General features: G+C 50.2%; 1 protein-coding gene across 1 annotated transcript in view; it reads left to right on the top strand.

Annotated features, from left to right (window-relative positions):
- Positions 1-16,873, top strand: part of LOC144135085 (uncharacterized) — a 942,878-nt gene that overhangs the window by 300,927 nt on the left and 625,078 nt on the right. The window contains exon 5 of the mRNA XM_077667844.1: positions 1,130-1,301. Within this exon, the coding sequence (XP_077523970.1) occupies positions 1,130-1,301 (172 nt within the window). The remainder of the gene's footprint in view (positions 1-1,129; positions 1,302-16,873) is intronic.

Raw genomic sequence — 16,873 nt, 5'->3', positions numbered from 1 at the left:
AGCCAACCAGCGCAAAATACAGGGAAGTGAAAGAAGACAAAACAAGCTCTGATTCTAAGTTGAAGTTTTTGAAACTGAACAGGGAATATATAGACGAGCCAAGCGGCACAGCAAACCACACAATCACCGAAAATCGTGCAGCATAACGCCAGACATACATTGTCCTGTACCTTTTCCTTATTTAGATCGCCCAATTAACTCAATGTATGTTATCGCGATGGACGTAACACTGAGACATTTATCCCCTATTCGTATGATTTTACTAGCCTCTATAATCTATCGGTTACCCTGCAGTGAATTAACCGCCAACAAAGCCGTTGGCGAAAGAGACGGGGAGCATGAAGGTGTGCTGTTCATCATGTTATCATGCAGTGAGATGGGCAATCAAGGCCAGGAAATTGTTCAGGGAAATGTAAGACTCATGTTATGCTGTATGCTGTTCGCTGATTATGCGGTTTTCTGTTTTGCATAGCTTGTCTATATATTCCTTGTTGGCTTCAATAAACACCAGTTGCAGGGAAGCGCTTGCTTTGTCCCCTTTCACGTCCCTGTATTTTGCGCCGGTTGATTCACCATGACGCAATACCAACTTGCCCAAGTTTCTATCCTTCTGAAATGATCATGTAATCAACTACCTTTAAAAAAACGGCGAGACGGAAAGAACAAATATTTGGTCCTTCAGTAAACGTCCGTGAGCTGAGAACGTTCCGTTGGCTACTTGGTCGCTGGTGTACATGTTCACTTGTTTCACTTCTTTTTACCTTTTTCCCAAGCCTTCACAGTATATTATTGCGGAATACAACGTGCTTCCTTAACTCGTGGTGTTATATAGTTTTTTCTCATACAAAAATATGTACCTTCTCTACACTACGGATACATTATTTTTGCGGAGAGACCACATCTTTTCGATGCGTTCTCAAACTACCGTCTGTAATTCATGCTACCGTGCCTATGTAAATACGCATTTGTATAGCTTGGAAGAAAAAACTGATTAAAGTCCCACACTGGCATGAGTTAAGCACATTTGTGACATTCAAGACCAAAGAACATCTCAAGCTGTAGCACTGGCTCAAAGCTATACACACCCAAAGATGGCATATTCATTTACTGAGTATAATTTTTTTTGCAGTAGCTGGACCCCGAGAAACTACTTAAATATAGTGCATACCCCTGCCATGGCCTCACGCCTGCAAAGATTACACGACGTCAATGTTTACGACTGGGCCTTTTCTAATGGAGATGGAAGGGCGTACTCGAATATGAGCATGTTGGCTGCCAGGATACAGCTGGATTTCCTAAAGGTTGGTATGGCACAGCGATGGTGAGCATGGAATGGTTTAAATTGTCGAAACTAATTGCTGCACTGCACTCGAAGAAATTCCTTGTACAGCTCTTGTACAATGACCTCACAATGCGTCGAGCCTGTAGTGAGATGCATGATGTCATCATGAGCCTTATTATGGTCGCCACAGGACGAAAACAAGAATGATTAAATAACACTGAATTTTATGGAGCACAGTCTGCCTGAAGACACTCGCAAAACATTTCAGAGGATAATTTGTAATTGTAAATAAGGAAAGTTGTATTTTTCCTCTAATGCTCGGCAAGGACATTTAAGACCGCTTACGTGTGAGAATGCGAGGCAACTACCTCGCTGCAAAGAAATCCACTTACACGCATACCACCGACGCACACACGCACGCGTATGACACCACCCTGAATGCTTTCACAGGCAACACAACAGCATGGCGTGAACACCGGGCGATCTTTGCCAAATACTGGCATGAACGTTGGTCCTACATTAGCATTCAGGCAGAGCGCTACCATTTTGACACATTGACAAGACTTTCAGGCTAGTTTTGAGCCAATATTAGGCCGATCGAGCTGCTAACGCAGGCCTAACGGTCGCTCCGCGACTCGGGCCAGTAAAAGCCTGGGATTGGCTTTCTAGCTTTTGAGCACTGGCATCCAGCTTTAGAACATTGGTATCGACGTTTTGAACATTGGTATCCAGCTTTCGAAAACTGACATATCCAAAATTAAAAGATTGCTACCCGGCTTCTAAATATTGGTATCCTACTTTCGAAATTTAGCACATGCAAAATAACCCACTCGCCAGTGACCAGCACTGCGGATGTATCAATCTACCCAGGAAATATTCATACGTGGGCGTTGTAAATAATTCGGGAAAAATACCTGTTTATTGCATCGAGATACAAGGATCCTGTTTCGAGCGCGCGAGGATGTCTTGCGCCACTACCAGTCATCTTGGGAAATGAGGGCCCAAAAGCACAACGCCAGAGGCTATGAGAAAATTATTTATTTTCAGGTTTGCTGCGTGCCGTTGGTTCAGGTTGGATAACACAGCTCGGCAAGCTGCTGTAGCACGGTTAAGGCAACAGTAAAGCGCTTAACGGAGCTGTACTCCAGTCAATTGATGAGTCATATCGGAACTAATTGTTGAGGTGCATTCAAACGAATTCCTCGTCCAGCTCTTCCACAATGACCTCACGATGCGTCGAGCCTGCAGTGAGATGCATGATGTCATGATGAGCCTTATTACGGCCGTCACAGGACAAAAACAAAAATGATTACGTAACACTGAATAGGCACAGTCCGCCTGAAGAAACTCGCCAAACATTTCAGAGGATATTTTGTAATTTATGCTCAAAAACTAACACCGCCTTATTTGCACAAAATGGAATTGAACTTACTAAATTTCCCTTTTACCTAATCTGTGATATTTAATATTGGGCGCTGTGTCGCACCTCCAGTAAACATATTCAATGCGACAAAAGCAAATGATTGTGATATTAAGACACGATCACAAAGCACGACGTATACGGAAGTGTAGGAATCTCATAAGTTCATATTCAGGATAACTCTATCAATTTTTTTTGTGAGCAAAATCTGATAGTTCGTCATTTCATGGCTTTGTTGCAGCTTGTCCGGGAGCGAAAAATGCATTTTTGGATTCAAAGTTGAAAAAGTTTTTCCGCCCTCGGATTCAAACTCGGCGCACTCTTATGACGTCACGGCGATTCTTATGATGTCCCAGTACATAGTGCTGTGAACGTGACTTAAACGCAGACTTCGTGATTTCTGACCTACAGCGGGGCGGTCTATCAGCAGCCGAAATTAAAGCTACCGCTACCGCGCGTTGAAGCCCTCTATCGGGGGTCGCTACCGTCGCTTCGTTTACGTCAATTGCACCGGCGTCTTACGATGGATTCCGATCCCGAACCCGCCTACGAAGTTCTCGTGAAAACTCCGGCCTGCATTTCAGCTACCGCAGCCCCACAGAGCGTGCGATACTTTTGAGAGAGCACGGTTAGGTTAGGGGCCGGCGGGTCATTTCCTCCTTCCCCGGTGAGCAGCCGTTGCTAATTAGATATCTTAAAATGACAATGAGGAGAAATTGAAGTTGACTTTTAACGATAGAATACCAGCTACTGATCTCAAAAGCGCCGCTCTTAATTTAAACAAAGATCTTGTAAGGTAGAAAGTAGCAAGAACCAAAATACAGGTATCGCCACCAGAGGCCAATCTCGCAAGTACAAGCTTGATGACGACATAGGCCAAGAGACGCCACTTTGGAGGATTTTTCTTTCCTATATGGAGGTCGCGAAACTCTAAGGCTGACAAAGGAAGGTTGCGCGGTTCAACATTGAAGCAAGATTATTTTAAAACCAATTGTGCATTTTTATCATACAAAGAAGACAGACAAAAGACAACCTTAATGTTGGAACAAAAGAAAACCGATGCTTGGTGGCGCCACAGACGGCCAGGAGAGTTTCGATTTGTTATGGCGCTTCGCCTCTATAAGCTTTGCGTGCCCCGTGATTTCGTTTTTGACGCACCTCGATTTACAAACGCCGAACGCCAGAGGAACTTCAAGTGCCGCTTGAAGTGCTAGTTAACCTTTGAAGGAGCCTGTTAAAGGGACACTGCGGAGAACTCTATCGGATTTTTTCGTTAGCAAAATCTGAAAGTTCGGCATTTCATGGCTTTGTTGCCGCTTTTCCGAGAGCGAAAGATGCATTTATTTCAAAGAAATTTGGATTCGAAGTTGAAAAAGTTTTTCCCGCTGCTCCGATTCAAACTCGAAAACTCTTATGACGCCACGGAGAACTCTTATGACGTCATACGACGGAGTGATGTGAAACGTGACGTAAACACAGACTCCGTGATTTCTGGTGGATAGCGGTGCGGTCTAGCAGCTGCCGAAATGAAAGCTACCACCGCCGCACGTTGAGTGCATCTATCGGGGGTCGGTGCCGTCGCTTCGTTTACGTTTGCACCGGCGCCTTGCCAGCGTTACGATGAACCAAGTTCCCGAACACGACGACGTAGTTCTCGCAAAAACCCCTGCCTGCATTTCAGCGACCTGAGCCCCGCAGAGCATGCGATGCTTTTGAGGGAGCACGGTTAGGTTAGGCGCCGGCGGGTCGTTTTCCCCTTCCTCAGTGAGCAGCCGTTGCCAACTAAATAACATAACCCCTGTGCGGGGAGTCGAGAGGGGCCAGGAAAAGGTCGGCGCGTTTCACCCATCGGAGGCTGGCCGGGGCTTTGGGCCAATGGATTTTGAATCCTTGAACGGCGCGCAAAGCCCAAGTTAATTTTTTGCGAGAAAAAACGCGTGGGGGCTCAATGGCAGTCACGTTATAATTGTCGGCTTGGAACTAAAGCCGGCGCACGATGCTTCAACGGCTTCCGGTAGATCCAACGGGTCCACTGGATTGGACTCTCCTGTCCACTTGCATGTGGCTTCAGATGCGTACTGTGAATGGATTAAATTAGCCGAGAGCTCGAAAAGAACAGCTCCGCCCAACTGCCGAAGCTATTGAATTACTTCACAACGCGCACCTCGCCGCGGAGCCGAATCAGTCTGGGCGGGCCGGCGGCGGCTGGCAAACTCGGCGCAAAATAGAGACATGCTCCAAGTTTTCGCCAGTGCGGTCCGAGTGCGCCGAAGCCGCTGAACACGTTGGCGGTCAAGCGCAGTTGGAGTGTAGAGGGTCTCGCTTTGGCCGATGTGACTTCGCCGTGCAGCGCGTGCGTGCGCGTTACGCCGCTGTATACAGGCTTTACAGCGCTGTATCGTGGGGGCTGCCATCTTTGATGACGTGAGCCCGCCGCCATTACACGCCTCCTGACTGCTCGGTGCGCGCCTCAAAGCGACGGCTGCCGCGTCTGATGATACGGTTGTAAAAGAGTGGGAAGACGACAATAGGGTTTGTCCAAAGATTCGAAGGACATGAGAGCACCCCAATTTTTTGACTTGAGGCGTGAAAACGGTGTCGGGCTTCATTTCGCGGAGCCAGCAAACGAATGGATCGCCTCATGCTTGTCTTTGCATCCGCGGGCGGCTTTGCTGAATGTTTTTTATTGTTATTATCTAAAACGGCAAAGTTTAATGCTCCTGGGGCTGCGCAGGTCGTTGTAGTATTGTGTACATACATAGAGACAACGATCTAAAACTCTCACATTAACATCGTATGCATTTGTTTGCAACCTGTTTACGGTGCTTAGAAAACCAAAAAATTCTACTGGTGTTTTAAACACAGAAAGGCGACATAAATAATTAGACACACAAATATTAACTACCATGGTAGCAGTGCCATGCACCAAGCACCCTTCACGAGCTGGCGTGCGATCATTTCAAAGGATTCCGCGATATAATTGTTATAACGCACGTACGGCAACGCGTTCGCACTATACGAAGTTAATAATTATGTCAGCCTGAATCGTGGTTTGTGGTACGCTCCACACTCGATATTCGGACATGAAAAGGCTCGAGGTCTCGTTGGTGGTAAGTAATCAGCTTCACTCTGAGCGCTGGCCAGCAGAGTCAGTTTTGGTGACTGTCTCGCATGGAACGCGAGAAAGTGACAGCCACGCACTGCAGCCGCAATGCAAATGCTTTGTGCCGAGTATGGTCCACAAAAAACGCTCTACTTTGAGCGAATTTCAACAGTAGCACCTAGACAGAGTACAATATCGGGACGGTAATGTGTTTTCCGGTCGCAAAATCTTTAGTAGTGGCATGTATGAGCGTAAGTCCTCCTTTTTTTCAGTACCTAATTCTGCCTCGGGCGCTGATGTTACAATAATTGCCGCTCACCTTAACTTACGAGCAATGGGGTCTCGCTACACACGCAGGCGCAACTGCACAGCAAATTAAGCCACGAATTGACGGTCTCAGTGTCCGAAGAGCTTGTTCATGTGGCAATGTTGTGCACTTACCCTCGCCGATTTTCCAAGATCGTAACCTTCTTTTCTATGTTGGCTATCTAGCGCTGACGAACGTGTTTGTAGCTTTCGCAATTTCGGCAAGGGTGCGTGGCGAACGGCCGCGAAGAGGGGCAGTACGTTCTTGTGCAGTTTTGTCTTATCGCCTAGACCTCTGCCGCATCTCTGGTATTTGCTAGTGCCTTTATCGCATCTGCTAGGAGTATGATTTTCTCATATATGCGCGTCTTGCTCTCGCTCCTGTAGCTTTGCTTCAGCCTCTCGTTGCGACATCTCTGCATATCGCTGTGCTTTTGTTACTTCGCCTCTTCGTCTCGTAGCCGCATTTTTGTGTCTTGCTGGCACTTTTGTCTAATCGTCTCGATCTCCTCCGCACCTCTGGAGTTTACTAGTGCCCTTATAGCATCGCCTCGGCTTACCATTTCTGCATATGTGCGTCTTGCTCTCGCTCCAATCGCACTGCTTCGGCCTCTCGTTGCAGCATCTCTGCATATCGCTGCGCTTTTGTTAAATCGCCGCGTCGTCTCGTAGCCGCAGTTCCGCGTCTTGCTAGCACTTATTTCGTACCGTCTCGACATCTGCCGCACCTCTAGAGTTTGCTAGTGCTTTTATAGTGTTACGTGGTGGCCAGCCGAATAAAGAGACACGATGATCGATGGCAATGAGATGATTTAATGGCTGCTGGCCTAGCGCGAGCGCTCCTTCCCGCGCCATTGCACAGTTCGTCGTGTTCTTCGTCACCCTACCCGGAGCCACAGAGCGATCGTCCCGATCGGTGACAAAGATACGAGCGAAGTGGTTACCGGCTTAAGAGGATGGTTGGAGAGGAACGAGAAAGTAGTGAGGTGCTGGCCGCCACGATGAATGAGATGGCTGAATGATTCCTGGTCTTGAAGCTCCCGGGCCGCAGGTCGCCAAGAGCAGACGGTTGAGGCCCCAGAGCGCGCCGAACGGCCTGGGCTGAGGAACGATGTCTTCAGATGTAAACGGCGTCTGAGGTTGGTGGGTCGATAGGTCAGGTCGTTGCGTCGGGTTCAGTTCGTTGTGTTCCGTGGTCTGGGCGGGGTACGGGGTGGAGGGTGGGAGAACAACGGCGAGGTCGGTACGTGTGTGAAGGGCTGGGGAACGGCCGAGCGGCGCACGCCAAGGACTCACTGCTGATGACCACGGCTGACGTAAGACGCCGAAGCTCCCCGGACTAGGATGTTGTGGTGGTCAGCACCCGGGACTCCATTGCGGCACCTGGAGCCAGACTGCTGGGGTCATCCTATCATCATTCGTCTCCATCCATCAAGGGCTCGCCGATTACGCCGTAAGTGTTCTGTGTTCAATTGGGACAAGTTTCGCACCACCGTCAAAGATCTCTCTGCAATCATCTACACTACTTGTGGACTGCGTACAAACTGCGCTGATAAGGCTACTACTGTCACTTGGACGGACGTGAATCGCCCGGCGCCGGATGTTGGTCTGCTTAACCTGTGGGCTGCTCGTTGACAAGCGGAGATGGCAGCTTCCCGAGACCCGACTTCTGCGCAAGCACGGACAAGGCTGAATTGCCTTACTGCCAAGGCTCGCAGATATGAACGCGATCTCTCGCGACGGCAGTGGCATGTGTGGTGATAGCAGGCATCGAATGCTGCTCTTTGGCGAACGTTTCGTGAAATGGAACAAGGTTTCCGTCGTCCTGACGCAGCGTCCACAGCATGCTTCGCAGCTAACTTAGCTCCGGATGAATTCGCCAGAGAGGCAACGCGGAAGTATTTCCTCAATTTTGATGTGTTGCCACCAAGGGTCATAAGAGCCCCCTTGGCTACCATTCCAGCATGTGTCGATAAGCTCACATCTACAGCCGGCGCCGAGGGAATTGCAAGCCCGTTTTCAATGCTCGAGTTGCTTGCAGGAAAGACGTGGCCCGTCGGAAGACTGTGCCCGGTCTGGACTCCATTCCGTACGAGGTTTACAAGAACTTAAGTTCCGCTGTACTGCCTCAACTCCTCACCACCATTAACAAGTTATGGATTGAAGGCGTCGTACCAGAAACTTGGAAATCGGCTATTGTGATCCCCATACCAAAGCCGGGGAAGCCGCCGACAGACCTCGGAATTTCCGGCCTATATCGCCTACGCAAACATTACGCAAGCTTGCTGAAAAAATGCTTGCCACACGACTGTCGTGGCGGCTTGAGCTCCATGGTTTCTACCATCCCGCCCAAACTGGTTTTCGTACTTCCATAGGCACAGAAGACGGACTGGCTGTCTTGGCGTCAGCAGTTCTGGCCTCAACTCACAGCCACAATGTACGTACTCTACTGGACGTGGACTTTGAAAAGGCGTGCAATAATATCAGTCATGCTGCCATCCTGGAATCGCTTGACATGCTGCATTTCCCCTTTAGAGTGCGCAATTTTGTTACATCATTCCTTGAAGGCCGACACTTTGCCATACGAATCTATGTCACGGATCTCTCCGGAGAAACGGACTAGGCGACGGGTGTACCCACACGAACGCACATTTAATACAGCCTACGGGACACACACACTAGAACACAAAACTAACAAGACTAACACAACACACAAAGGCTATAAATACCCACCACCCGGGCACACTAATACCAGCGTCTACTGCTAGCGTTCTACTATTCGTTGTCGGCGTTCGTGCTCACAGTTAGTTCGGTGCGGCTGCGGCGTTGTATGGATCCCGCAGCCGCCGTCGAGGCGGCGTTCGACGTGCTTGGGCTGGCGTTGCTGGCGGCGTTCGACGTGCTTGGGCTGGCGTCGCTGGCTGCGTCGTATAAGGTCCCGGTCCAAGAGCCCATGGAGGTGATGCCGTTGTTGTTGGCGTTGCGGATCACCATCCGGATGGGTGGCAACAGCGCTGGAGGCACCCCTGGCCGTAGCAGGTGGTAGCGTCCTCGGTTGACTCCCCGGAACGTGCTCAGGCGCGGCAGGAATGCCACGATGCGATGTCGTAGAACGCGCGCTCACTGGAGCAGTAGCCGGCGTCGCTCTCTTCCAGCCGAAGTGTCCCTGACCCGCCGGAGCCTCCGTTTCTCTGCTGTTGCCACTGTTCCTCGCTCTCACTCGCCCTTTTATAGCCTCGGTGTTAGTCCACGTAAGCCTTGTCGTCGTCTTCTTCTCTTCTCCACCAATCATCTCTCTCCACCTCACAGAATGCTTCTCCACCAATCAACTCTCTCCACCTCAACGAATGCTTCTTCTTCTTCTTCTTTATTCTTCGGTTAATTCGCGTCGTCTTCTTGACACCTTTTTTCTTTAAAATTTATTTTGGCTCCTTAGTATACTTGACAAGGGCCCCCTCTCTCAAGAGTTTTTCCATGAAAAACTGTTCACGTCACCCTCATCTCCAAGCCATCTAGCCAATCGACTATCTTCTGTGGCGATTCTGGACCCAGCACACACCACACCGCAGATGTCCAGCACACACCAAGAGCACACCACTAACATAGCACACCAAACTGCGTGTTCAGAACACTAACACACCACTGCCGTGGTCCGTAGAGAGTCCTTAAAAATATGTCAATGTCCACAACTCATCGCTTACATAATCACAAAATACCAACAACAGCGACAGCAACAAGAAGATAAATTCCAGAGATACATTAACACAACAACAACAACAAATCAACAACACGAAAAAGATACATTCCAGAGATAGCTAGAGCTGTTTGATTGTCTTCTTGCGAAAGTACGGTTCCTAATACTCTCTCTGGTACTTCACTGCGATGAAAAAATTCTTTATTTAATGAGAATAGCCAATCTTTGAAGCGGTAGGTCGATGGCTGGCGTCTTGCCCAGAGCTACGGGACCAGCTCTTCCGTTTGGAACTGTGCGCTAGCGCACGTAACACGACCGAACAAACCTTTTAACGACACTCTGGACACCTGGCCAGAAGAACTCCTCGGTGATCCTAGACACCGTTTTTAGAACATCCTGGTGTCCGGCCATAACGGCGTCATTTCCTAAGCGCAGCATGGTCTCTCGCATATCTCTCGGTAACACCATCTGTTGTACCCGCCTTCCGTAACTAAATATGCACTCCCTGTGCGGAAGACCGTTTGCCAATTGATATTCGAATGACGAGCGACTTTTTTCTTTTCACTTTTTTCCCGAGTCTTTCGAAGCAGGCCTTCAGGCTCGGGTCTTCTTTTTGCCTAATTGCAATATCACTCGGTGTTACGCTCAGGCACATCGTAATAGGAGTGGAGAGCGGATGCTGCTTTTCTCGGGCTGTCGCTTGAGCCTTTTCTCCACTGCCGACGAGAAACTGACTGCACCCGTCTGAGCTGTCGCAGGCTTTCCTCCTTTGGATGTTATTCAACGTCGAGCATCTTCCACTCGGGATCGGGGTCTTCGACACTTCTTGCACCCGTAATGTTCCCCAAGATGAGATCGTAGATCGGTTGGTCTGCCCAGTATAATATGGTGTGTACAGTAGAATCCTGGCTTCAGGAAGGTACCTTACTGTACTGTCTACCAGAGTGACGACCTATGCTTCCCCTGTAAGATCCTCGTCCTTCACGAGGCTTCTCCGAACCAAGAATGTGTTGGCTGCGCTGTCCCTAAGCACCAATATAGGACGGTCCACTATATCCCCAACCACCACTGGCATTGCTGCTTTCGACTTTGGTGTTCCACTCATTGCCTCATTTTCCAGCGGCGTTTGCTCTCCTTTTACCTGTGGAACTTCGGGTGGCGTGACAAGTTCTACCCTAGAGTCGACAACGCATGCAGCTCGGTCCTTTTATCTGTATCGGCACTCATCTAGAGCATGACCTCTCCTCTTAAGCCCTTGACACACAACCTGTGTTTTTTGGGCAGCGCTACTTGTTCGACAGTCAGCTGCACGGTGTCCCACATTGCCGCAGAGAAAACACCTTACTGGCGCCTTAGATGCACCGCTATATGCTCTTTGTTTCGCCGCATCTGTCTCTAGGGTTTTTTGGGTTTCCTCTTTTGCCTTACTCAAATTTCTTAACCCTAGAGCCTCGAGGAATTCGTCAGCAGTGTCTCCTTGTCACGCACCCCATCAAAACTCTTTTGTGTGTTGACATATCAAGCCACCTATCAAAATAGTTGGATATCCTGCAGGAAAACTGCTTAGTGGTTTCCGAATCCTCAGGTTTCGCGGTACAAAATCTCTCACGAAAACCCTCCGCCGTAAGCCTGAATCTTTGGAGGAGTGCCTTTTTCACTTTCTCGTGGTCCATGGAATCAGCAGCAGACATCCTTCCAAATACATTCAGCGCCTCTGCAATTAAACACATGCTCAATGCCGTGGCCCATTCACTATGCGCCCAGCCTTGCCCCAAAGCTATCCGCTCGAATCGTTGCAGATATGCGTCCAGATGATCTCTTTTGTCATCGAAGGGAGCCATCAGCTTCCTTGGACAAATTCTGGCCGGTCAAGGAAATTCTCTACCTGCTAAGGAACGCTGACATTTGTCCTTGATATCGTCATATCCTCCCGCGACATGCGCCTTTTCCCACAAAATAAACTCCTCCCGTTTTATCCTTCTTTTCTCCTGTTCTTCTGCCAAGCGGGTTCTTATAGCTTCTCGCTCTTCTGCCTCGCGAGCTCTTTTCGCCTCACGCTCTTCTGCTTCACGAGCGTCTGCGCGTGCTTGCGCCCTTTCTTCTCTCTGATTATTTGCCTCCTCTCCCTGCCTCTTTGCCTCCTCGTCATAGAGACGCATCGCCTCTTCTTTGCTTAACACCAGGTTGAGCGCCAGTTCTAACGTTTTTGCCAAATCCCTACTTTCTGCCGTCGAGAGATCGAAAAGATCCAAGACAAAGCAAAAAGGCAATGAATCCTGGCACAGGCTCACCACTTACCTTTGTCACGGATCTCTCCGGAGATCACTCGGACAGAAAGAACGAACTAGGCGACGGGTGTACCCACACAAACGCACATCTAATACAGCCTGTTTGACGCACACACTAGAACACAGAACTAACAAAACTAACACAACACACAAAGGCTATAAATACACACGACCCGGGCACACTACTACCAGCATCTACTACAAGCGTTCTACTATTCGTGGTCGGCGTTCGTGCTCACGGTTAGTTCCGTTCGGGTGCGGCGTTGTATGGATCCCGTAGCCGGCGTCGAGGCGGCTTTCGGCGTGCTTGGCCTGGCGTTGCTGACGGTGTTCTACGTGCTTGGGCTGCCGTCGCTGGCTGCGTCGTACAAGCTCCCGGTCCAAGCGCCGGTGGAGGTGATGCCGGTGTTGTTGGCGTTGGGGGCACCACCCGGATGGGTGGCAACAGCGCTGGAGACACCCCTGGCCGTAGCAGGTGGTAGCGTCCTCTGTTGAGTCCCCGGAACGGGCTCAGGCACGGCAGAAAGTCCACGATGCGATGTCTTAAACCGCGAGCTCACCGGAGCAGTAGCCGGCGTCGCTCTCTTCCAGCCGATGTTTCCCTGACCCGCCGGATCCTCCGCTTCTCTGCTGTTCCCCCCTGTGTCTCGCTCTCACTCGCCCTTTTATAGCCTTGGTGTTAGTCCACGTTAGCCTTGTCGTCTTCTCTTCTCCACCAATCATCTCTCTCCACCTCACCGAATGCTTCTCCACCAATCATCTCTGTCCACCTCAACGAATGCTTCTTCTTCCTCTTTATTGTTCGGTTAATTCGCGTCGTCTTCTTCACACCTTTTTCCTTTAAAAATTATGTTGGCTCGCTAATATATGTGACACATACGCCTCAGTGGTGAGGCCATCGGATCATTTGTGCCTCTTCGCGGCATTCCTCTGCGATCGGTTTTATCGGCAACGTTATTAATTAATGCTTTTATCCCCCTTGCTTGGCGCTTGCATGATGTCTCCGAGATTAATTTCTTATTGTATGCTGAGGACATAACAGTGTGGAGCACTCACAACGACCTGATGACTCAAGCAGCAGGCCTACAATCATCCATAGACATTACGTCGACTTTTGCTTCTTCAATTGGTTGGCAGCTTTCAGTGAGCAAAACCATGTTCTTGTCAGTCGCCAAGCGCTGGGGGCGCCGTAAACTGGCTGCGTCACCAATTTGTCTCCATCTATCCGAAACTCCACTTCAAGAAAGTTCGACCGTAAAAATATTGGGCTTGACAATACGCGAGTCAGGAAAAGGTACGGCTTGGGTTTCTCGGGCTAAAAAGCAAGCAATTCTGGCTTTGGGTCTGATTAGACGCATTGCTCCTAAAACAGGCGGAGCCCACTCTCATGTTGCACGACAGTTGGTGCGGGTGGTTGTGCAACCGCGCTTCGTTTACCAAGCCCAATTCCAGTATTTGACGAGGGCTCAATTGGATCGTCTAGAAGCTGTTAATCGAGAGGAAATGAGGTTCTTCACTTGCCTTCTCCGCATTACCCCGATCGTGGTGCTCCAAGAACATGCGCAGATGAATGCACTAGATGAGCTGGTGCATCAACGACGCGATGATCGCCGCATAGAGTCAAGTTTTACACACACCACGTGCGAACTCACGGCATATGCTTCATCGCACTCCATCCTACGGCCGACCCCGCCAGTTCATCCTCCCTGGCGTTTTGCGCAGCTAAGTGACAACAAGCCAACTGATCTACGTGGGCCATCATCTACTCGAGTGGCATCGTCGTTTCGCGACCGAATTATAGAGCAAGACGCCAATCTGCCGCATGGCTTCATCGTTATGTGCCTTGGCGCAAGAACTGAGGCCTGCGAAACAACAACAGAAATTTACTGTCCTTGCAAGCCTGCTCTGAACAAAACGTCCAGGTTTCGTCTCTCAGAACCTTCTTCCTCCTTCTGTGCGGAGATGCTTGCGGTTCAAGAGGCACTTTGCTCTGTGGCCGCCGTTCCCATGCTACTCACGGCCCGCATTGTCATTCGCAACGACGCCCTTCACGTAACACGCTGTGATGACCCCCATAATGCGCAGGTCCACACGGGACGGAGAGGCAAAGAGACACCGCATGGCTCAGTTTAAACAAACAGGTATATTCAATAATTACACATGATTAAGGTTATACATCAGAGGCTGGGGCGTCCGAGCTTACGTGCCGACGAATTCATGGGGGCGATGGAGTGGCTCCGGAGTTGGGCTCGAGCGGTTGCTGGCAGAAGCTGCACGCCGACGGGCTTCGGCGCTGAAGGCCCTCTTGGCGAACGATGTCGTCCTGAGCGTGCTTGCAGTAGAATTTCAATAGTCGTCCGTTTCTTCGAGGATGGTTCACAAACCCTTCCTCTAGTGTCGTTCGGCTTGGAAGATGAACAGGAGGCGAGCTTGTAGATGATGACAGCAGAGCATAATTTTGTAACATACATATACAGAGAGTTAAACTGGAAAAAAGCAGAACTGAATTTACAAAAGAACAAACTTTGCACTACTTCACTCATCGACCGGGCAGGTTAGTGCCTAAGTAGCATCACATTACATGCTAAGCATGGAGCCCCAGCTCAGACTCGACTGCATCCGTTTACATGCGCTTTTAAGCACTTGATTAACAAAGGACTAAGGGCGGTCATTTCCAGTGGCCCGCCCAAAGCATCAATTCTCCAATCCAAAATAACATGCGAGATGGGGACCACCCCTTGGGTTGGGCTTAGCCTCGAACCCAGAGTCTGTTAACAATACAAACTAAATAAACAACAAAAACGCCACCACTCTCTCTCAAGTGAGAGTATACACAGGCTCTCTCTTCGGAGCTAATTCACTAGCGCCTGTCTTTCCACATTCTTGGCGAGTACTGCCTGTCCGCCATGACAGGTGTCCGTCACGGCCCTTCTGGGAAGCTGTGGGTGCCTTCCCGGCGATAGCCCACGACAAAGGGCGGGGAGGGAAAGAATGTTGTCTTCGCGGTAGCGCATAGCGTCGGCTGTGGTACGGCGCGCTCTGGCCCGCTGACAGCTCCCTTGTCCTGGAATGTGCCCGGAAATTGGGGAGGATAAAGCCTGTTTCCCCGGGGCGGCGGCGGGTCCGGTTGTTCTGGTCGTCACTCAAAGAGCATGGCTGGGTAATTGATGATGCCGCTGTCACGGGTCTCCGTCTACGCCGCGCCGTCGAACGTGGATCCTCGTAGCACACACGGAATGTCACACTCGCTCACCCTCCAGAAGAATGTTCTCCGAACATTTGAGTCCACGCAGCTCCCCTTGTCTTTCTGAATCGCCTCGCACAGTGCGTCCGACAAAACACTTTTCGCTGCACTCAACACCACTGCACAACACCATATGCCTCCGCTGTCAATACTGGCGTCTCCAGGGGCAGCACTGATCTTCTTTTACAGATAAACATGAAACTCAGCACCCAAGCCTCTCCTTTCTAGTCCAAACTGGACGAAATAAATTTACCACAGTTACAAAGGAGCTCCCACTTCTAGCACGATCACGGCACAGACAAAAATATAGATAACGAAAGGAAGTAGGGCAGGTTCTGCATGCGCTCCGCATGCTCTCCTGTGAAGGTGTTACTTAATGACAGAAAGGTTTAACTATTAACTCCGATAACTTAACACATACGCATATAGCAATGTTATGAGCTGCGGCATTACACAATTCTAACCAGTTCACAACTCCGCTCTGTTTACGCCATTAGTCCGACTTAGCTTTCCGATTTCGCAGCGGATATCGGCCTTCATGAGTCATACTAAGTAAGTCTGTGCCCCTTTGTCTGCTTTGGGACTCGCGAGGGCTCGTGGCAGGAGCCTCTCCTGGCGTTATCTGCGCGGCAACCTCGCGCGCTTCTTCTTCTAGCAATGCATGAAGTAAATCCGGTGGCATTCCGGCCGTCACCTCGGGCGCCTGCCGAACAAATGCAGGAGAGGGCGTTTCTTGCGAACTATCTGCGCGCTCCGCTTCACTTCTGTCCCCATCAAAATCCGCGCTTTCCCTTTCCTCATTTCGTGAATACTGAACCGGTGCCGACTTGAGGCGATTTGCGTGTATCCTTATCAAACGCCGGTTCACGTCTCGGACTCTGAAGTTTACCGGAGAAAGCTTCTCGACAACCTCGCACGGTCCTCTCCACTTCGTCTGGAACTTACGAGCTAGCCCAATCTGCCTTTGGCAGTTTTCAATGTACACGCTGTCCCCCACATCAAACGGCGCGTCTCTAGCACTGCGATCGTGCACCTCCTTCCTGCGCTTCGCCGCTTTCTTTAAGGACTCCTTTGCGATGTCCCTCGCCACTTGCAAGCGCGATTCTAGCTCAACCTTATAGTCGTCCAGTGAAGCGTATGGGACACGACGGGGGCCCTCTGGCACTTCACTAGGCTGGTCCGGGTCTCGGCCGTAGAGAAGAAAGAATGGCGATTCGCCCGTGCTCTCGTGTGCTGCGGAATTGTAGGCAAACATTGCATACGGGAGCCACAAGTCCCAGTCCCGCTGGTCGCGCGAAACAAAATGCGACAGGAACCCGGCCACGGTTTGGTTCAGTCGCTCCGCCGCGCCGTTGCAAGCCGGATGGTACGGTGTTGTCTGCTTCTTAGCGATCTTAAGCAGTTCGCAAACTCTCCTCATTAGCTGCGACACGAAGTTCGTTCCCCGATCTGTCAAGAGTTGCCTCGGGGGTCCATGTCGGAGCACGATCTGTTCGACAAATGCTCTTGCAACCGTGTCTGCCTTCTGATCTGGGA

The sequence above is a fragment of the Amblyomma americanum genome, chromosome 5 (genome assembly GCF_052857255.1).
Source record: "Amblyomma americanum isolate KBUSLIRL-KWMA chromosome 5, ASM5285725v1, whole genome shotgun sequence".
In the NCBI taxonomy this organism is placed as follows: domain Eukaryota; kingdom Metazoa; phylum Arthropoda; class Arachnida; order Ixodida; family Ixodidae; genus Amblyomma; species Amblyomma americanum.
This window is presented reverse-complemented; position numbering and strand designations above follow the sequence as displayed.